At 36.5% G+C, this 22,558-nt stretch overlaps 1 protein-coding gene across 5 annotated transcripts in view; it reads left to right on the top strand.

Annotated features, from left to right (window-relative positions):
* Positions 1–22,558, top strand: part of ABCB7 (ATP binding cassette subfamily B member 7) — a 164,885-nt gene that overhangs the window by 59,515 nt on the left and 82,812 nt on the right. For all 5 annotated transcript variants that reach the window (XM_025466221.3, XM_025466223.3, XM_025466222.3 and 2 more), the window contains one exon: positions 22,307–22,384. In XM_025466221.3, the coding sequence (XP_025322006.1) occupies positions 22,307–22,384 (78 nt within the window). The remainder of the gene's footprint in view (positions 1–22,306; positions 22,385–22,558) is intronic.

The raw sequence follows: 22,558 nt of genomic DNA, 5'->3' as shown, positions 1-22,558 counted from the left end.
GCTTAACCACTGAACCATTCAGGGATCCCCATAACATTTCTTTTCAACTTAAAGACGTCTCTTAATATTTCTTGTAAGGACAATTTAGTAGTGACAAACTCCTTTAGCTTTTGATCTTCTGTAGAATTCATTATCTGTCCTTCAAATATGAATGATAATATTCTTGGTTAGAAGTTTTTTCCTTTCAGTACATTGAATATGTAATGCTACTCCCTTTAGCTACTGACAGTCTTATAGGGTTTCTTTAAAAAAGAAAAAAGATTTACTTATTTATTCATGAGAGGCAGAGATACATAGGCAGAGGCAGAACCGGCTCCCTGCAGGGAACCCAATGTGGGACTCAATCCCAGACCCCGGAATCATGCCCTGAGCCAAAGGCAGATGCTCAACCACTGAGCTACCGAGGCATCCCATGGGGTTTCTTTCGTAAATAACAATTTGTTTTTTTCTTCTTGCTTTTAAGATTCTTCATCTTTAACTTTTGACATTTTAATTCTTATGTATCTTGGTGTGGCTCTCTTTGGGTCATTTTATTAGGAACTCTCTTTGCTTCCTGGGTCTGGATGTCTGTTTGCTTCTCTAATTGAGGAAAGTTTACAGCCATTATTTCTTCGTATAAGATTTCTGCCTCTTTCTTTCTCTCTCTCTTCTGGAACATGTATAGTGTCAATGTTATTCCACTTGATGTTGTTCTAGAGGTCCCTTATGTTATCTTCAATTTTTAAAATTATTATTCTTTTCTCTGTCTGGCTGATTTTCTTTACATTATCTTCCAGCTTGCTGATCCATAGTTCTGATTCATCCAGAACTATGCTTTTGACACTCTATATTTCGGTTCCATTATGGTAATCTTCAGTTTCGTGACTTCTGTTTGGTATTTTCTTATGCTTTCTATCTTTTTTAAAGATTTATTTATATGAGAGAGGGCACAAACAGGGGGGATGGCTAGAGGGAGAAGGAGACTCCTCACTGAGCAGGGAATGTGATGCAGGATTTAATCTCAGGCCCCGTGGATCATAACCTGAGCTGAAGACAGACGCTTAACTGACTGAGCCACCCATGCATCCTTGCTTTCTATATTTTTGTTGAAGTTCTCACTGTGTTCATTTTTTCTCCCAATTTTGGTACATCTTTAATGATGCTTTATTGTTGTTTTGAATTCTTTAGCAGGTGGATTACTTATCTCTGTATCATCGAGATCATTTTGTGAGATTTTGTCTTGTTTTTTCATTTGGAACAATGAACATTGTTTTTTCATTTGGAACAATGAACATTTCATTTGGAACATGGAACATTGAACATTTTTCCTCTTTTTGCTTGACTCTTTTTATATATCTCTTAGGTAAACCAGCTACCTTTGTAATTCTTAAAGGAGTGGTGTAGTGTAGGTGATGGTCTTCTCATTTAACATTGCCCAAAGTATTGGTTGTCTTTTAAACCTTTGTGATGTTCTAAGCTAGCTGGCTTATTTTTGGTATGTCCCCTTTATGGTGTGCCAAGATCTGTCAGTGATCTAAGGGGAGGAATCTAATTTAACACCTAGTTTCAGGCTGATTGGAAATCAGACCTTTAGGCAGTAGCTTTTGAAGTATGCAAATACATAGAGTTCTGTAGAGCCACAATCATAATCCCTGCAGGAGATCTGGAGGTTTTCCCTGGGCGGCATTTTAAAAAATTAGGGCTCTAGAGAAATATATAACCTCTTTTCTGGTATCTTGTTGAGCTGTAGCAAGGGAAGGGTGGGATGCATAAGGATGCTGTCTTCTTGCTTATGTTCCCTGATAGCTCCTTCTTAATGTTTGGGTATATGGAAACCCCAAAGTTTGTCCCTCAGTCTAGGAGCTCCAGGCTAATAAGTAAATTGGCCTTTATTTATTTATTTTTTTGGAAGGCTGTAGTTATGATTTAGTTTGCTATCTGTACAGTGCCATGGGGGTGGAGGCCTGCTAGGAACTGTTTTCAATTGTTATATTCCCATGGATCTCAGAAATGTCACCCCTCTTGGAACCAGGACTAGGCAGTCAACAGTGTCCTCTGTGTGGTTTGCGTGAGCCCACTTACTTTCTTTTAGCAAGGTGGCTGGACAGTGTAGAGGGCAGGACATGCCACTTGCCTAGTTCAGAAAGGCAGCAGGGAAAGATCTTGACTCTGGGTGCTCATGGATTTTTGTACTGCAGCTACAGAGTGTCCTGTATTTCCCTGTGTGCAGCCTTTAGGCTGTGATTTGGAGAATGCACAACTGCCTTCTCTTGCTAGCCCAAGCCAGGGGACAGGAGAATGTCTCAGTCACTCATGCTCACAGAGTTTAGCTAGAGAGTGGGAGAACTCTGTGTGACTGTTCATACCTGCCCCAACCAGGGAGCAAGGGGACACAAAAACTTCCCTTCCCCATTCCCTCGCCTCAGCAAGTGCCATGGCCACTGTTCCTTCCCATCCCAGCAAATAGTGTAAGTGACACATCTGAGCTCACCTGCCTGTGCTAGCAGTATATGTGGAGAGTGAAGTAATGGTATGAACCAACATCTGTGTCCAGTGAGTGTTTCAACTGTCCTCTACCCCCATTGGCAATGCCCACAGATCAGTAGATGTATCTCCCTCACAGATATTCTAGTCTCTTAAAGCAGCTGTTTTCTTTGTTGTGTCATGGGCACTAGTGAGACCACAGGTTAACTCTCTAAAAGGAGAATCTCAGTTTTCCATAGCACTTTGGGATATCCTGACACCAGCCCATTAGTTTTATAAGTGGGATGTTCTGGAATCTTGTCTCTTCTCTGCAGATCTTGTCTTTCTGCTAGGGTACCCAAAGTAGGGCATCAAAACCTATCTCCTCTGAAAGGTGTTTCCAACAAAGAGATTCCTACTTATTGTGTGTTGCTGAGAGGGAGGTTGATTTTTTTTTTTTTTGCCTTATGTGTCTCTGACTTTCCTACCCATCTCAGTGTGATCCTTCTATTCTTTTTTTGTGGAGATCAGTTAACCTAGTTTTCAGAGAAATGAACCATATGTAGCTATAGATTTGGTGTATCTATGGGAGGAGATGAATTCAAGATTTTCCTGTGCTGCCATTTTGGACTGCTTTCTCCACTCCATTTATATGTGAAAGAGTTTTTGTGATATAAATCCTTCATTTAGGGTTTTAAAAGTAGAGGTAGTCCATACTTTATAAATGTGTTGTATTTCAGAAGTATTTGTAAGTATATTGTTAAGAACCTAGAACATTTTTTATATGAAGAATATTTTTTAATTGAGGTATAATTAACATACAATGTTAGTTTCAGTTGTGCAACATAATGACTTGACAATTCTATACCATTACTCATTTCTTACAATGCTAATTGTAGTCACCATCTGTCACTGTATAATATTATTACAATAATTTAAGAAATTGTTGGGTATAGTTAACACACAGTGTTATATTTGTTTCAGATAGTTTCACCATAGTGATTCAGCATCTCTATTTGTTATGCTATCCTCACTACAACTTTATTAATTATGCTGTACTATTTATTCCTATGTCTTATTTATTACATAACTAGAATTGTACCTCTTAATCTATATCAATTTTGCTGATTGACTCACTTGTCGTTTGGCAACCATCAGATTGTTCTTTGTAACTAAGAGTCTATTTTTTGTTTCTTTGTTTTTGTTTTTGTTTTTGGATTTTACATATAAGTAAAATCATATGGTATTTGTCTTTCTCTAACATATTTCACTTAACCTCATATACTCTAGGTCCATCTGTTAGTGCATGTAGTGAGATTTCATTCTTCTTATGAGTAATATTCTGTTGTAAGAATATACCACACTTTTAAAACTTTCATATGTTTACAGTACAGTGTTATATTAGTTTCTGATGTGCAATATAATGATTCAAAAGTTTTCTGCATCACTCAGTCACAAACTTATTTATCTATTTCACCCATGTCTCCTACTCACCTCTTCTCTGGCAACCACCAATCTGTTCTTTGATTTTCAGAGTCATTTATTTTGTTCTTTCTTTTTTCTTTGCTTATTAGTTTGTTTTGTTTCTTTATCCATTCAGCTATCAATGAACACTTGGCTATTTACAATAGCCATTTTTTGGCTATTGTAAATAATGTCGTAAATATAGATGTTCATATATATTTTCCAGTTAGTGTTTTCATTTCCTTTGGGTAAATACAAAATAGTGGAATTTCTGAATTATATGGTAATTCTATTTTCAATTTTTTGAGGAACCTTCATAATGTTTGCCATAGTCCCTGCACCAGTTTGCACTCCTACTGAAAGTGCATGAGGGTTCCTTCTCCTCCACATCCTCACTAACACTTGCTATTTGTCTTTTTATTCTAGCCATTCTGAACAGGTCTGTGATATGTGCATTTCATTCTGGTTTTGACTTGCATTTACCTGATGATTAGTGATGTTGAGCATCTTTTCATGTGTCTGTTGACTATTTACGTCCTTTTTGAAAAAAATATCTCTTCAGATCCTCTGTGCATTTTTAATCATGTTATTTGTGTTTTGGTGTTGAGTTGTGTAAGCTCTTTTTTTTAATTTATTTATTTATGATAGTCACACACAGAGAGAGAGAGAGAGAGGCAGAGACACAGGCAGAGGGAGAAGCAGGCTCCATGCACCGGGAGCCTGACATGGGATTCGATCCCGGGTCTCCAGGATTGTGCACTGGGCCAAAGGCAGGCGCCAAACCGCTGCGCCACCCAGGGATCCCTGTAAGTTCTTTATATGTTTTGGATATTAACCACTTGTTGGATATATCATTTGCAAAAATTTTCTCCTATTCTTTCAGTTTCCTTTTTATTCCGTTGTCTGATTGCTGTGGATAGGACTTATAGTACCATGTTGAATAAAAGTTGTGAGAGTAGACACACACTTGTCTTGTTCCTGAACTTAGAGGAAAAGTTCAGTTTTTCACCATTGAATATGATGTTAGCTCAGGGTTTTTCATACATGTCCTTTATTAAGTTGAGATTTATTTCCTGTAAACCTACTTTATTCAGATTTTTTTTAATCAAAAATGAATGTAGTCCTTTGTCAAATGTTTTTTTCTGCATCAATTTTATCCTTGCTTCTTTTAATATGATATATTATGTTTATTGATTTGTGAATATTGAACCACTCTTGCAATCTAGGAATAAATCCCACTTGATCATGGTGAATGATCTTTTTTAATATATTGTTGGATTTGCTTTGCTAATATTTTGTTGAGGATTTTTACATCTATGTTCATCAGGGTTATTGTTTTATAGCTCTCTTTTTCTGCAGTGTCTTTTCTTGTTTTTCATATCACAGTAATTCTGGCCTTGTAGAATGAATTTGGAAGCTTTCCTCTTCTGTTTTTTTGAAGTTTCAGAAAAACAGGTTTTAACTCTTTAAATGTTTGGTAGATTTTTATCTGTGAAGCCACCTGGTCCTGAGCTTTTGTTTATTGGGAGTTTTTTAATACTGATTTAATCACATTGCTAGTAATTAGTCTCTTCAAATTTTCTATTTCTTTTTCATTCATGTTTATATATTTCTAGGAATTTATCTGTTTCTTTGGGTTGTTCAATTTATTGGTGTATACTTTTTCATTATATTCACATTTATTTTGTATTTCTATGGTGTTGGTTGCTATTTCTCCTCCTTCATTTCTGATTTTATCAGTGTCTTCCCTTTTTTTTTCTTGATGAGTCTGGCTAAAGGTTTATTAACTTTATCTTTTCAAAGAACTAGCTCCTGTTTTCATTGATGTTTTCTATTTATTTTTCTACTCTTTATTTCATTTATTTCTCCTCCAATCTATTATTTCCTACTTTTTACTGGGTTTGGGCTTTGTTTTATTTTTCTAGCTATTTTATGTGTATGTTTGGTTGTTTATTTGAGATTTTCTTGTTTCTCGAGTTAGGCCTGTATTGGTATAATCTACCCTTTTAGAATAATTTTGCTTCATCCCAAAGATTTGGGACTATTCTGTTTTCATTTTCATTTATCTCTGTGTATTTTTCTATTCCTCTTTGATATTGTGGTTGGCTCATTTCATTGTTTAGTAGCATATTATTTAGCCTCATGTATATGTGTTCTTTCCAGATTTTTTCTTATGATTGATTTCTCATTTCATACTCTTGAGGTCATAAAAGATGCATGATATGATTTCAGTCTTTTAAAATTTATTGAGAGTTGTTTCGTGGCTCATCATGTGATACATTCCAGAGAATATTCAATGTGCACTTAGAACGAATGTGGATCTCGCTTTTTTTGGTTGGATAGTTCTGTACCTGTATGTTAGGTCCATCTGTTCTTATGTGTCATTTAAAGCCACTGTTTCCATGTAGATTTTCTCTTTGGATAATATATTCATTGATGTACATTGGGTGTTAATGTCACATACTACTGTTGCTGATAGTTTCTTCTCTTAATAGTTGCTTTAGGTATTTAGGTGCTCCCATGTTGGGTGCATAAATATTTAGAATTTATATTCTCATTTTGGATTGTTCCCTTTATCATTATGTAGCAATGACAAATGTTCTTGTCTTGTGCTGTATCTGTTTTATTTTTTATTTTTTAAAAGATTTTATTTATTTATTCATGAGAGAGAGAGAGAGAGAGAGAGAGAGAGAGAGAGAGAGAGAAACACAGGCAGAGGGAGAAGTAGGCTCCATGCAGGGAGCCTGACGTGGGACTCGGTCCTGGGTCTCTAGGATCACACCTTGGGCTGAAGGTGGTGCTAAACCACTGAGCCACCTGGGCTGCCCTGCTGTATCTGTTTTAAAGTATATTTTGTCTAATATAAGTATTGCTGTCCTAGCTTTCTTTTCACTTCCACTTGTGTGGTAAATGTTTTCTGTCCTTTCACTTTTGATCTGCATGTGTCTTTAGGTTTGAAATAAGTCTTGTAGACAGCATATAGATTTGTCTTGCTATTTTATCAGTTCAGTCACTGTATTTTGTGATATGAGCATTTAGTCTATTTACATTTGAAGTAGTTAATGATATGTATGTATTGCCATTTTGATACTTGATTTATGGTTGTTTTTTGTAATCTCTTCCTTTCTTCTTCTCTTGCTCTCTTCCCTTGTGATTTGATGGCTTTAGTCATGCTTCGATTCCTTTTTCTTTGTGTTTTTTTTTGTATCTATGATTGGTTTTTGATTTGTGGTTACCATTTGGTTCATACATAACATCTTATGTGTATAGCACTCTATATTAAGTTGATGGTTGGTTAACATTGAAGCCATCCTGAAGCACTTAATTTTCACTCCCTACCCCCACATCTTATGCTTATAGTATTCTATTTTACATTCTTTTATTTTGTGAATCCCTTGACTAATTTTTGTAGATTTAATTGATTTTACTGCTTTTGCAGTTTAACCTCCATGCTGGTTTTATTAGTGATTAATCTACTACTTTTACTTTATGCTTGCATGTACCTGTGAAGTCTTTATCTTTTATAAATTAGTTCTCATTATGGCGTTTTATTTCTTCTCAATTTCTCTTAACATTTCATATAAGGTTGGTTTAGTGGTGATGAACTCCTTTTAAGTTTTGCTTGTCTAGGAAATTGTTTATCTATCCTTGTTTTCTCAATGCTAACCTTGCTGGTTAGAGTATCTTTGGTTGAGGGTTTTGTTTTTTCAGTACTTTGAATATAGTCAAAGTATATTTTTCTGACTTTTGACTATACTCAAAGTACTATACATGTCACTTCCTTTTGGTCTTCTGAAAAGTCAGCTGAAAGCCTTAAAGAGTTTTCCTTGCATGTAACTGTTTGCTTTTTTCTTGCTGCTTTTACCATTCTCTCTTTATCATTACTTTTTGCCATTTTCAGTATTATGTGTCTTGGTGTGGACCTCCTTGGGTGTTTTTGTTTGGGGGCTCTCTGTGTCTTCTGGATGTTTGTGTCATTCTCCAGATTAGGGAAGTTTTCAGCTATTGTTTCTTCAAATAAAATTTCTGACCCCTTCTATGTCTCTTCTTCTGGGATTCATATAATGCTAATATTATAATGTTTGATGATGTTGGTGAATTCCCTTAACCTATTGTCATTTTTTATTACTCTTTTTAAAATTTTTGCCATTTATCTTGGTTATTTTCTGTTACCCTGCCTTCCAGACGACTGATCCTTTCTTCTGTATCCTGTAATCTGCTACTGATTCCTTCTTGCGTATTTTTAATGGCAGTTATTGAGTTCATCTCTGATTGGTTCTGTTATTTTTAAGATTTATTTATTTATTTTTTTTGAGAGAGAAAGAGAGTGTGGAGTGGCAGAGGGAGAGGACCTTCAAGCAGACTCCCTGCTGATCACAGAGCCCAACAAAGGGCTCAGCTTCAATACCCATGAAATCATGACCTGAGCTGAAACCAAGAGTGGGATGCTCAACTAACTGAGCATCCAAGTGCCCTTGCTTGGTCCTTTTTTTTATATTTTCTCTCTTTGTTGAAGGTCTCACTGAGATTCTCTACTCTTCTCAGATCCAGTGAGTGTTTATGACCATTACTTTGTATTCCTTATTGGGCATATTGTTTATCTTTGTTTCATTTAGTTCTTTTATTGTGGTTTTGTCCTGTTCTTTCATTGGGACATATTTCTCTGTCTTCTCACTTTCTATAGCTCTTGGTTTGTTTCTATTTGTTGGGAAAGTCTGCTATGTTTCCTGATCTTTAAAGCAGTGACCTTACTAAAAAGAACTCTATGGTTTCCTGTAAAGCAGGTATATCCTATGTGGGCTGCATTGGCCCTACCTCAGTGGCTAAATCACCTTTACCCTCAGTCTAGTCAGGATAGTTGCTCACTTTGCCTGTTTGGGGCTCACTGAGCAGGATTTGTATCTTTGTTGTTAATGGGCTTGTCTGGACATGTTGCAGGCTTGTTGTTGAGTGGTGTCATTGGCCAGAACAGATGACTACCCTTACTCCATCTACCAGGGCTGTACTCTCACTAATTGGTAGTATGGTCTCCCTGTGCTGCCTCCTGAGAGACTTTCGTTGGTGGGCAGTACTCAAGACCAAGTTTCTGCTCCCAGACTGTTTTTTTTTTTTTCATTGCAGTCACAGGGAACTCTAGGATGCTTTCCCTGCCATTCACCTTTGGAGTTTTTTGTTGGTGGGGCAGGGCAGCAGTCAGATCAGATGCCTACCAACAGTCCATCTGCCAGGGCTACAGTCGCCCTAAACTGCAGGGCACTCTCCTTTAGCTGTCCAGGAATAAGTTTCAGCTGCTCAGACGGTGGGCACACAATTATTTTTTTTTTTTATTGGTGTTCAATTTACTAACATACAGAATAACACCCAGTGCCCGTCACCCATTCACTCCCACCCCCCGCCCTCCTCCCCTTCTACCACCCCTAGTTCGTTTCCCAGAGTTAGCAGTCTTTAAGTTCTGTCTCCCTTTCTGATATTTCCCACACATTTCTTCTCCCTTCCCTTATTTTCCCTTTCACTATTATTTATATTCCCCAAATGAATGAGAACATATAATGTTTGTCCTTCTCCGACTGACTTACTTCACTCAGCATAATACCCTCCAGTTCCATCCACGTTGAAGCAAATGGTGGGTATTTGTCATTTCTAATAGCTGAGTAATATTCCATTGTATACATAAACCACATCTTCTTTATCCATTCATCTTTCGTTGGACACCTAGGCTCCTTCCACAGTTTGGCTATAGTGGCCATTGCTGCTAGAAACATCGGGGTGCAGGTGTCCCGGCGTTTCATTGCATTTGTATCTTTGGGGTAAATCCCCAACAGGGTGGGCACACAATTATATGCAGTCATCTTCCTCAGAGTAGGAGTCATTTTGTAGTGGCTTCATTCACTTTCAGGTTTGATTGTAGGGTGTTTGGGGCAGGAGCTGCTTCAGTGGGATGCTTGCCAAGTGGGCCAAGTTGGATGGGGCAGATAGGCAAGAGAACTCGGATGTAGGGCATGTGCTAGCAAGATAGATTGTTCTTGTTCATTCCCTCAATTGTCTGGCCATCTAATCTGGGGTTTGGGGAGAGAAAGCATGCTCACTGTACTTGTTCTTAGGGAGTGTGCTAAAGATCCCTGTCCGCACCAGCAAGCATTCTATAACTAATGAATAAATGCCCATCATATATATCCTAGGTATATTTTAAACTGCTGGTTCTGTGCTGTGTTTTGGATGAGTTATTTTTATGCTGGGTCTTTAAGGGCAAGCACTCCGTTTCCTATGGCCCTCTGGCTTTCCTAGAGCTAAACTAGTTTTAAAGTACCCAGAGTTTATCCCCACTGATTGTAAAATCTCACAAAGTTAAGCCCCAATGGTTAAGTCTCAGTGGGGGGTTTGGTTCTCAGCTGCATCTCTGTTCCTCCTGCCATTTTTGATGTGGCCTTCTCTCTAAGATTAACTGTGGTAATAAGTCTTTTCTGTTAGTCTTCAGGTCATTTTCAGAGTTAGTTTCACAGGTCTAGCTGTTATCTTGGTGTGTCCATGGGACAAGGTGAGCCCAGGATTCTCATACTCTGCCATTTTCCCAGTAGTTGAAGCCACATCTTTTTTAATCTCTTCATCCACGTACACTTGGGCTGTTTCCAAATCTTGGGTACTGTAAATAGTAGGGAAATAAATATAGGGATACATATATCTTTTCAAATTAGTTTTTGTTTTCTTTGAGTTAGATATCCAGTAGTGGCAGTATTACTGGGTGATAACGGTATTTCTATTTTACTTTTTTTAGGAACCTCCATACTGTTTTCCACAGTGTTTGCACCAATTTATATGAAAAAGTTTTCTGTCTCCCTCTCTGTCTTATTCTAGGATTCCTATAATGCTTGATGATGCACTCTTCCCTTATCTTATTCTTATTTTTTATTATTGTTTATTCTTTTTGCTCTTCAGCTTACTTTCCATTACCCTATCTAGTAGATTGATGATTAATTCCTCTGTATCTTCTAATCTGCTCTTGATTCCCTTATAGCATATTTTTTGCTTTAGTTATTGAATTTTTCAGATCTGAGTAGTTCTTTTTTATATTTTCAGTCTCTTTTTTGAAATTCTCTATATGTTTATCCACCTTTTTTTCAAGTCCATTGAGTATCTTTATGGCCATTACTTTGAATTCTTTATCAAATATATTGCGTATCTCCATTTCATTTAACCTTCTGTGGTTTTTTCCCTTGTTCTTTAATTTAGGAAATATTCCTGTTTCCTCTGTGGTGGGACATGCAGTGCTAGCAAGGTAGATGAAGAGTGTTAGTGTTGGCTCCTCCACAAACATTCAGCTTTCTAGGCTGGGAGAGGGGAAGAGAAGTGGCACATGCCAACGCTTTTGTTCCTAGAGAAATCTATAGATAATTTTCTGTCCAGCACACGTCTTAAGATTAGTCAGTAAATCTTCACTTATACCCCAGGGGCTTTTTTTTTTTTTAATTTGAGAGAGAAAGAGCTTAAGCGGGAGGTGGGGTAGAGGGAAGAGGGAGAAGTAGACTCCTCACCGAGCAGGGAGCCTGGCAATGGGCTCAATCCCAGGACCTTGGGATCATGACCCAAGCCAAAGGCAAATGCCCAATCAACTGAGCCATCTAGGCCCCCCTCAGGTACTTCTTAAACTGCTGCTTCTGTGCTGTATCTCAGGCTGAGTTATTTAGTGTGCTGGCACTTTAAGGCTACAGACTGGGTTGCCTTCACGAGTTAAGCCCTGTTGGTATTCAAAGCTAGACTAGATGGGGACTTGTGTTCCCAGTGTGGATTCCCAGTGATGGAGATGCTTGATATGGGATCTGATCCTCTTCTCAGTGCTTGTGATGTCCCTACATGCATAGTCAGTTGTGCTGGGGGTTTAGTTCACAGCCACGTCTTACTCATTTTATCCTTTTCTATGTGGCCTTCTGTCCACAATTAGCTGTGGAAGTTCTGTCAGTCTTCAGGTCCTCTTTAGAGTTATTAGCACATAGATGTAGCTGTTACTTCAGTATGTCTTTGGGACAAGCTGAGCTCGGGATCCTCCTACTCTGCCATCTTTCCTGAGTCTAATTGAAACAACATTTTAAGTGGAGGGACTAGCCCTCAGAAGAAGTTAACCCATTATGTGACTATTATTTTTTCTTTTGTAGTGAAAGATTTTAAATAATCAATGCTGATTCTCTCTGAGGAATAGGAAGCAGATAACGTAGAAGGGCATATCAGAGATTTCTTTTTATCTGTTATTTCTTAAGCTGGATACTGACTGTACCTGTATTCATTTTGTTTCTGAACTTTTATATGTTAGAAATAGTTTATAATTTTAACAATGCTATTTTTAGTACTAGAGGTTCAATTTGAATATGAACAATTTAAAATTATTCACCTTGAATCCTGATGCTTATGGAACAAAATGGTTTGATTAAAGAAGTTTAGATAGCTGGATATTCTGAAGGGGTTTATAGATATTTTCAGGAGTTTATATTTTATGGTAAGTTGTTTTAATTTTGATCAACATCACTTCAGAATGGAAAGTTTTGCTATTTAAGTGTATTACCAACATTCATGTGTTAGATATTGGCCATTTATAGGCATCATTTTGAGAGAGCAAAGAAGGTGGATATTTACTTGAGATAACTGGGCAAAGTTTGAAAGGCAAAGAATATTAAATTGCATATAAATGTGCAAACAGACAAGATTTTCCTCGATGTCTGGTTACTTAAACTGGGAACTTATGGAAAACAGGAAATTTGAGAGTAAAGATTGTTTAAGGTATGAATATGGAGAAAGTCAGTGAGGGAAACAATTGCTTTAAGCCCCCAAAAGGCACCAATTACAGTGGATGGCTTGTGGAGTTTGAGGATATGTAGAGTCATGTGGGAGCTTGGGTTTGGCAAGTCAATATGAAAATAGCCATTAGTATTTTTGAAATATTTATAATTCAGGATATGTATTATATGTTCATAAACATACATAAACAGGAATGTACAACTGCTCATTACATTTTAGAAATCAATGGAGTTAATTTGGTTACCTTTTTTGTATATGGATGTTAGTTTTTGATTGATTTGTTTTTTTTCTGTTTTGCAGTGTACAACATTAACATTTATATTGAAACATTAATCCATTTGTACCATGTATTTATAGCTTAAGGAAAGCCTAAGTATTATTTGCCATTTAGGGGAGATTTGACCTGAGAACCATATTTCTTCCTCACTAAATTGAATGTGCATTTCAGAAGGATGTGTGTCCATTTTACAGATACCTCTGGTATTACCATGGAGAGGTTGTTAATTCTGGCTCCTTTCAACTCCACTTTTTAAACATTATTAAAACAAAAACTTGGCCTACGGAATCTTTTGCTGGAGTCCATCTGCTAGTTATATGGACATATTTAGCAAAACTGATCTTGGGACCACTCTTTAAATTTAGCATTTAGATTTAGACTAAACAGGGAACAGATGTGAGGTAGAACATAATAAAATACAGTAAAGGGAGTTAGTAAAAGGGGGGGAGTATTTTAAAAGTGAATAAAATCCATTTAGAAAGAATTGGGGTTGAAGACTTTGAGGACTTCAGGGGGAAAAAAAAGGCAAACCTAGATTAAAAGAAGGAAAAAAGAAAATACAATTTGACCGTTTAAATAAGTGATATAATTTACTTTATACCTGAGCCCCACATTTAATTTTTATTTTTTTATCTTTTAAGGCATATATAGAAGCATAATCATCTCTCTAACATTGCCTGTGGTTTGGGATTTATGTGTATTTATGAGCAATAAAAGAAATCTCTTAAGTTTATTCCTAGGTATCTTATTCTTTATGGTGTAGTTGTACATGGGATTGTTTTCTTAATTTCACTTTCTACTACTTCATTATTAGTGTATAGAATTGCAAGAGATTTCTGTGTATTAATTTTGTATCCTGCATCTTAATTTATCAGTTCTAGTCATTTTTTGGTGCTTTGGGGTTTTTATATATAATACCTTGTCATCTGCAAATAGTGAATGTTTTACTTCTTTACCAATATGGATGCTTTATTTATATTCTTTTTGTTGTCTTATTACTATGGCTAGGACTTCTAGTATTATGCTGAGTAAAAGTGGACACCCTTTGTCTTGTTCCTGATCTTAGAACAGGACTTTTCACCTTCGAGTTTGATGTTACCTCTACGTTTTTCACATATGTCCTTTATCATGTTGAGGTATGTTCTCTTTAAACTTACTATTGAGAGTTTTTATCACTAATGGATGTAGTCCTTTGTCAAATGCTTTTTCTACATCTATTGAAATGATCATATTCTTTTTATTTTTTCTCATTAGTGTTATGTATCTCGTTGATTGATTTGTGAATATTGAACCACCCTTGCATTCCCTGGAATGAATTCCACTTGGTCATGGTGAATGATTTTTTTAAATGTATTGTTGGATTTGCTTTGCTAATATTTTGTAAAGGATTTATACATCTATGGTCATCAAGGATATTGGCTTGTAGTTTTAATTTTTGTGTTTGTCTTTGTCTAGTTTTGGTATCAGCAATGTTGGCCTCTTAGAATGAATTTGGAAACTTTGCTTTCTCTTCTATTTTTATGAATAGCTTGAGAAGAATAGGTATTAACTCTGCTTTAAATGTTTGATAGAATTCACCTGTAGAGCTGTCTGGTTCCAGGCTTTTGTTTGTTGGGAGTTTTTTGATTACTGATAAAATTTCCTTGTGTATAATGGATCTGTTCAAATTTTCTCTTTTTGATTCAGTGTTGAAAAGTTATATGTTTTTAGGAATTTATCCATTTCTTATAGTTTGCCAAGTTATTGGCATATAAGTTTTCATACTGCTAATTTATAATCCTTTGTATTTCTGTGGTGTCAGTTATTTCTCCTTCGGTTCTGATTTTATTTATTTGAGTCATCTCTCTTTTTTTTTGATGAGTCTGGGCTAGAATTTATCAATTTTGTTTATCTTTTCAAAGAACCAGCTCATGGCTTCATTGATCTGTTCTATTGTTTTGTCAGTCTCTATTTCTTTTATTTCTGATGAATTTTTAAAATTTTCTTCTACTTGCTTTGGTATTTGCATGTTCTTTTTGTAGCTCCTTTAGGTGTACAGTTAGGTTATTTTAGATTTTTCTTGTTTCTTGAAATAGGCTTCTGTTGCTATAACCTTTCCTCTTAGTACAGCTTTTCTGCATCGCAGAGATTTTATACTGCTGTGTTTTCATTTTCCTTTATCTCCATGTATTTTTAAAATTTTCTCTTTGATTTCTTGGTTGACCCATTCATTGTTTGGTAGCATGTTATTTAGCCTCCATGTGTTTGTGTTCTTTTCAAGTTATTCTTGCTACTGATTCGTTTTATACCATTGTGTTCAGAAAACATGCATGATATGACTTCAGTCTTTTAGAATTTATTAAGTCTTGTTTTGTGACCTCACATGGGATCTGTCCTGGAAGGGCAGCATGTGCATTGGAAAAGAATGTGTATTTTGCTGTTTTGGGGTGGAATTATGTATATTATGTGGGAAACTCCATAAGGCTATCAGTTGATTTTTCATCAGAAACATTGCAGTTAAAAAGGAAGTGGCATTTAAAAGACTGAAAGGAAAAATATGCAACCAAGAATACTCTGCCTGGCAAGGTTATTATTCAGAATAGGAGCGATAAAGTGATTCCCAGATAAACAAACAAAAGGTTAAGGAGTTCATAACCTTTAAACTGGCCTTCAAGAAATATTAAAAAGAACTCTTTGAGTGGAAAGAAAAAGTCATAATCGGGAGTAAGAAAATTATGAAAGGAAAAAATTTCACAGATAAATAGAATAAAAGTGGTAGATTAATAACTTATAAAACCAGTATGGATGGGCAACCCGGGTGCTCAGTGGTTTAGTGCCACCTTCAGCCCAGGGCCTGCCCTGGAGACCCAGGATCGAGTCCCATATCAGGCTCCCTGCATGGAGCCTGCTTTTCCCTCTGCTTGTGTCTCTGCCTCTCTCTCTCTCTCTCTCTCTCATAAGTAAATAAAATCTTAAAAAAAATAAAATATAAAACCAGTATGGAGGCTAAATACAAAAACATTAAAGACAGTTATATATTCAAACATCAGTCAAGGTATTCATAAAAGAGTGGAAAGTATGACATCATATACATAAAACATGGCAGTAGTAAAAAAATTTAATGCTTTTAGAATGTGTTTGATATTAACAGCTAGTAACCGAATATAGACTGTTACATTTTAGATGTTATTTATGAACCTAATGCTAACCACAAATCCCAAACCTGTGTACATACACAAAAAATAAAGAGAAAGGAATCAAAGAATAACGCTAAAGAAAGCTATCAAACCACAAGGGAAGAGAGCGAGAAGAGAAAGAACTGCAAAAACAACTGTAGAACAAGTAACAAAATGGCAATTAGGTACATACCTGTCAATAATTTATTTAAATATAAATGAACTGAACGCTCAATTTTAAAGATATAGGGTGACTTAATTGACAAAATTGCAAGACACATCTGTATGCATCCTGTAAGAGATTCCATTCAGACTTTTTCCGTTTGTTTGGTTTTTTGTTTTTTTCCTGCTTCTCCTCCCTGTCACCCTCCTCTCTATCTATGCTTTCTCTGTCTCAAATAAGCAAATAAAACCTTTTTTTTAATAAAACCTTTTTAATTGAAGTTCTATTTGGAACATATAGAATAACACACAGTGCTCATCCCATCAAGTGCCCTCCTCAGTGCCTGTCACCCACTTACCCCATAACCCTACCTACCATCCCTTCTGCAACCCTTTGGTTGTTTACCAGAGATAGGAGTCTCTCATGGTTTGTCTCCCTCTATAATTTTTCCTGCTCAGTTCCCCTGCTTTCCCTTACAATCCCTTTCGCTATTTCTTATATTCCGTGTATGAGTGAAACCATATGATGATGATGACCATATGATGATTGTCCTTCTCTGATTGACTTATTTCATTCAACTTAATACCCTACAGTTCATCCACATTGAAGCAAATAGTGGGTATTTGTCTCTTCTGATGGCTAATATTCGATTTATATATATACCACATCTTCTTTATCCATTCATCTGCTGAAGGACACTGAGGCTCCGTCCACAGTTTGGCTATTGTGGACATTGCTGCTATAAACGTTGGGGTGCAGTTTTCTTGGTTTATCACTGCATCTGTATCTTTGAGGTAAATCTCCAGTAGATTAGTAGTAGCAGTGCAACTGCTGGGTCGTAGGGTCACTCTATTTTTAACTCTTTGAGGAACCTCCACACTGTTTTCCAGAGTGGCTGTAACCACTTTGCATTCCCACCAACAGTGCAAGAGGGTTCCCCTTTCTCCACATCCTCTCCAACATTTGTTGTTTCCTGTCTTGTTAATTTTCACCATTCTCACTGGTATCTCATTATGGTTTTGATGTGTATTTCCCTGATGGCAAGTGATTTGGAGCATTTTCCCATGTGCTTGTTGGGCATGTGTATGTCGTCTTAGGAGAAATGTCTATTCATATCTTCTGCCCATTTCATGAGTGGATCGTTTCTTGAGTGTTGAGTTTGATAACTTCTTTATAGATCTTGGACTAGCCCTTTATCAGATATGTCATTTGCAAATATCTTCTACCATTCTGTAGATTCTCTTTTAGTTTTGTTGACAGTTGCTTTTGCTGTGCAGAAGTTTTTTATCCTGATTAAGTCCCAATAGTTCATTTTTGCTTGTTTCCTTTGCCTTAATAGATGTATCTTGCAAGAAGTTACTGTGGCCAAGTTCAAAACGGGTGTTGCCTGTGTTCTCCTCTAGGATTTTGATGGATTCTTGTCTCACATGTAGATCTTTCATCCATTTTGAGTTGATCTTTGTGGATGGTGTAAGAGAATGGTCCAGTTTCATTCTTCTGCACGTGGCTGTGCAATTTTCCCAGCACCATTTATTGAAGAGACTGTCCTTTTTCCCGTGGATATTCTTTCCTGCTTTGTTGAATATTAGTTGACCATAGAGGTGAGGGCCCATTTATGGGTTCTCTATTCTGTTCTACTGAGCTATGTGTCTGTTTCTGTGCCAGTACCACACTGTCTTGATGATCACAGCTTTGTAGCACAACTTGAATTCCAGCCTTGTGATGCCCCCGGCATTGGTTTTCTTTTTCTCTCTCTTTTTTTTTTTTCCGGCATTGGTTTTCTTTTTCAATAGTCCCCTGGCTATTTGGGGTCTTTTCTGATTCTATACAAATCTTAAGATTATTTGTTCCAACTCTGAAAAAAGTGCAAAGTATTTTTATAGGGATTGCATTGAGCGTTTAAAGTGCCCTGGGTAGCATAGACATTTTCACAATATTAATTCTTCCAATCCATGAGCATGGAATATTTTTCCATCTCTTTGTGTCTTCTCAATTTCTTTCAGAAGTGTTCTGTAGTTTTTAGGGTATAGATCCTTTACCTCTTTGGTTAGGTTTATTCCTTGGTATCTTACGGTTTTGGGTGCCATTGTAAATGGGATTGACTCCTTAGTTTCTCTTTCTTCAATCTTATTGTTAGTGTATAGAAATGTCACTGACTTCTGGGCATTGATTTTGTATCCTGCCACACTGCCAAATTGCTGTATGAGTTCCAGCAATCTTGTGGAGATTTCTGGGTTTTCTGTATATAGTATCAAGTCATCTACAAAGAGGGAGAGTTTGACTTCTTCTTTGCCAATTTCAATGGATTTGGTTTCTTGTGGTTGTCTGATTGCTGAGGCTCGGACTTCTAGTAATACATTGAATAGCAGTAGTGAGAGTGGACATCCCTGTCATGTTCCTGATCTTAGGGGAAAGACTCAGTTTGTCCCCATTGAGAATGATATTTGATGTGGGCTTTTTGTAGATGACTGTTAAGATGCTGAGGAATGTTCCCTGTATCCCTGCACTCTGAATAGTTTTGATCAGGAATGGCTACTGTCTTTTGTCAAATGCTTTCTCTGCATGTAGTGACAGGATCATATGGTTCTTGTGTTTTCCCTTGTTGATGTGTTCTATAACATTGATTGTTTTATGAGTGTTGAACCAGCCTTGCATCCCAGGGATAAATCCCATTTGGTTGTGGTGAATGATATTCCTAATGTACTTTTGAATCCTTTTGGCTAGTATCTTGTTGAGAATTTTTGCATTGGTGTTCATCAGGGATATTGGTTTATAATTCTCCTTTTTGGTGGGGGTTTTATCTGGTTTTGGAATCAAGGTGATCTGGCTTCATAATAGGACTTTGGAAGTATTCTGTCCCTTTTTATCCTGCAGAACAGCTTTAGTAGAGTAGGTTTATTTCTTCTTTGAACATTTAATAGAATTCTTCTGAGAAGCCATCTGGCCCTGGACTTTTGAGTTTTGGGAGGTTTTTCTTGACTGCTGCAATTTCGTCCCTGGTTATTGGCCTGTTCAGGTTTTCTATTTCTTCCTGTTCCAGTTTTGGTAATTTGTGGTTTTCCAGAAATGCATCCATTTTTTCCAGATTGTCTAACTTGTTAATTATTACTGCTCATAATACGTTATTAAAATAGTTTGTATTTCCTTGGTATTGGTTGTGACCTCTCCTCTTTATTTTATGATTTTATTAATATGAGTCTTTTCTCTCTCTCTTTCTTTTTTAAACAAGGCTGGTTGGGAGTTTACCTATCTTATTAATTCTTTCAAAACACCAACTCCTGGTTTTGTTGATTTGTTCTACAGTTCTTCTGCTATTTCATCGAGTTCTACTTGAATCTTTGTTATCTCCCTTATGCCTGGTGTAGGTTTTAGTTGCTGTTCTTTCTCCAGTTCCTTTGGTGTGAGGTTAGCTTGTTTATTTGAATTTTCTCCCAATTTTTTGAGAGATGCTTGTATTGCGATGCTTTTCCCTCTTAGGACTGCTTTTCTGTATCCCAAAGATTTTGAACGGTTGTATCTTGTTTTTCATCAGTTTCCATGAATCTTTTAAATTGTTTTCTAATTTCCTGGTTGACCCATTCATCTTTTAGTAGGATGCTCTTGAGCCTCCATTTGTTTGAGTTTCTTCCAAATTTCTTCTTGTGATTGACGTCTAGCTTCAAAGCATTGTCATCTGCAATTATGCAGGGGACAATCCCAATCTTTTGGTATCAGTTGAGACCTGATTTTTGACCCAGTATGTGGTCTATTCTGGAGAAAGTTCCATGTATACTTTAGAAGAATTTGTATTCAACTGCGTTTAGAAGGAAAGTTCTGTAAATATCTGTGAAATCCATCTTGTCCAGTGTATCATTTAAGGCCTTTGTTTCTTTGGTGATGTTGTGCTTAGAAGATCTGTCATTTGCAGAAAGTGCTGTGTTGAAGTTTCCTACTATTAGTGTATTATCATCTAAGTACGTCTTTACTTTGGTTATTAATTGATATATGTGGCAGCTGCCACACTAGAGGTATAAATATTCATGATTTGTAGGTCTTCTTGCTGGATAGACCCTTTAAGTATGATATATGTCCTTCTTCATCTGTTACTACAGTCTATGGGATAAACTTTAATTTATCTGATACGAGGATTGCTTACCCCAGCTTTATTTTGAGGACCATTTGAATGGTAAATGCTTCTCCATCCCTTCATTTTTAGGTTGGAGGTGTCCTTATGTCTAAAATGAGTCTCTTGTAAACAGCAAATAGATGGGGATTGCTTTTTTATCCAGTCCGATACCTTCTGTCTTTCAATGGTGTCATTTAGCCCATGTACGTTCAGACTATTGAAAGATATGAGTTTAGTGTCATCGTAATACCTATTCAGTCTCTGTCATTGTGGATTATTTCTTTGGGCTTCCTCTTTGTTTTAGAGTACCTGTTAATATTTCTTGCAGAGCTGGTTTGGTGGTTATAGATTCTTTCAGTTTCTGCCTATCTTGGAAGCTCTTTATCTCCATCTCTTCTGAATGACAGCATTGCTGGATACAGTATTCTTGGCTTCATGAAGTTCTTCTCATTTAGTACCTTGAAATATCATGCCAGCCCTTTCTGGTCTGCCAGGTCTCTGTGTTGAGGTCTGGTGTTAATCTGATATTTCTCCCCATAGAATTTAAGAATCTCTTGTCTCTCACAGCTTTAAAGATTTTCTCATTATCTTTGGAATTTGCAAGTTTCATTATTAAATGTCGAGGTGTTGTATGGTTTTTACTAATTTTTCGAGTGGACCGGTATATTTCTTGTTTCTTTTTTTTTTTTTTTTTTATTTCTTGTTTCTGAATGGCTTTTTTCCTCCCCAAATTAGGGAAGTTCTCAGGTATGATTTGTTCAAATATACTTTGTGGCCTTCTCTCTCTCTCTCTCGGCTTCTTCTGGAATCCCAGTTCTATGTGGATTCTTCCTTCTCAGGCTATCATTTGTTTCCCTAAGCCTTTCCTCATTGTTTCTTAATTGTTTTTCTTTTTTCCTCTGCTTCCTTCCTTACCATCAACTTGTCTTCTATGGCACTCACTCTTTCTTCCACCTCATTAACCCTAGGGGTTGGGACATCCAATTTTGATTGTATCTCATTTAATTGATTTTTAATTTCGGCCTGGTTAGATTTCAATTCTGCAGTTACAAAGTCTGCTTTTTTCTTGAGTCACCACTAGCTTTATAATTGTGCTTCTGATTTGGCTTTCTGACATCGAAGTGAATTCCATATTCTGTAAGTCTGTGGCAGAGAGTACTGTTTCTGGTTGTTTCTTTTGTGGTGAATTCTTCCTTCTAGTCATTTTGTTCAGTGCAGAGTGAGTGTATTAGTGGGCTGAATCAAAAATATCATCCACAACCTAAGTAAAATGCACCCTTGTTTGAATCGAAAACTTTTTTCTCTGTAGCATTCCAGTGTTCTCTCTTTAAATATCAGGTCAAATTCGTAGGTGTGCAGGATGATTTGAAGGTTATCTAGGTAAGTTCGTGGGACCAGAGGAGTTGAGGACCCCTACTCTTCTGGTATCTTCCTCCTCCTCCCAAGACTCCATTCAGACTTAAAGACACATGTCCATTGATAGTGAATGTATGGAAAAACATTTATCATGCAAATGAAGTGAAGGGAAAGCTGGGATAGTGGTACTTATATGTGACAAAAGACACTTTAAAACAAAGAGTGTAACAAGATACAATGTAGAATAGTATTTAATGATAAAAGGGAAAGTTCCAGATTGAGAATATAACAATTATATATGTAGCCAACATAGAAGCATGTAAATATACAAAGTAATTACTAAGTGACATGAAGAAATCGGTGGTAACACTGTAATAGTAATGGTTGAGAACATCAACACTGCTTATATCAGAGATCAACTAGTCAGAAGGTCAAGAAGGAATTAGTAGCTTTCAATGACATTTTATACTAGAGGTTCCTAACGTATATATCGGAGAATAGAACAAACTTTTAATATTACTTACTCTGAAAATTTTTCCTCATTCTTTTCTCTTTTTCAGATCCCAGAATCGTTAAGATATACTACATGGCAGAGACTGGGAAAAGGCAACTCTAGACAGATATTAGATGTTACCAGGGTAAGATTAAGCAGATACTTCTATATATAACTCAGAAAAGTATGCAAGCCCTTTGAACATTTTCAAATTTGTACTACATATTTTGTGTTTCTCATTTTTTCAAAATACTTTTCTAAATACTGAAAGATGAATAAGAAATTACGTTCTGGCTACTGGAAATAGTAGTAGATACCT

This window comes from Canis lupus, chromosome X, assembly GCF_003254725.2.
Source record: "Canis lupus dingo isolate Sandy chromosome X, ASM325472v2, whole genome shotgun sequence".
NCBI lineage: Eukaryota > Metazoa > Chordata > Mammalia > Carnivora > Canidae > Canis > Canis lupus.
Note: the sequence above shows the minus strand (reverse complement) of the source record. Positions and strands in the feature narration are given on the sequence as shown.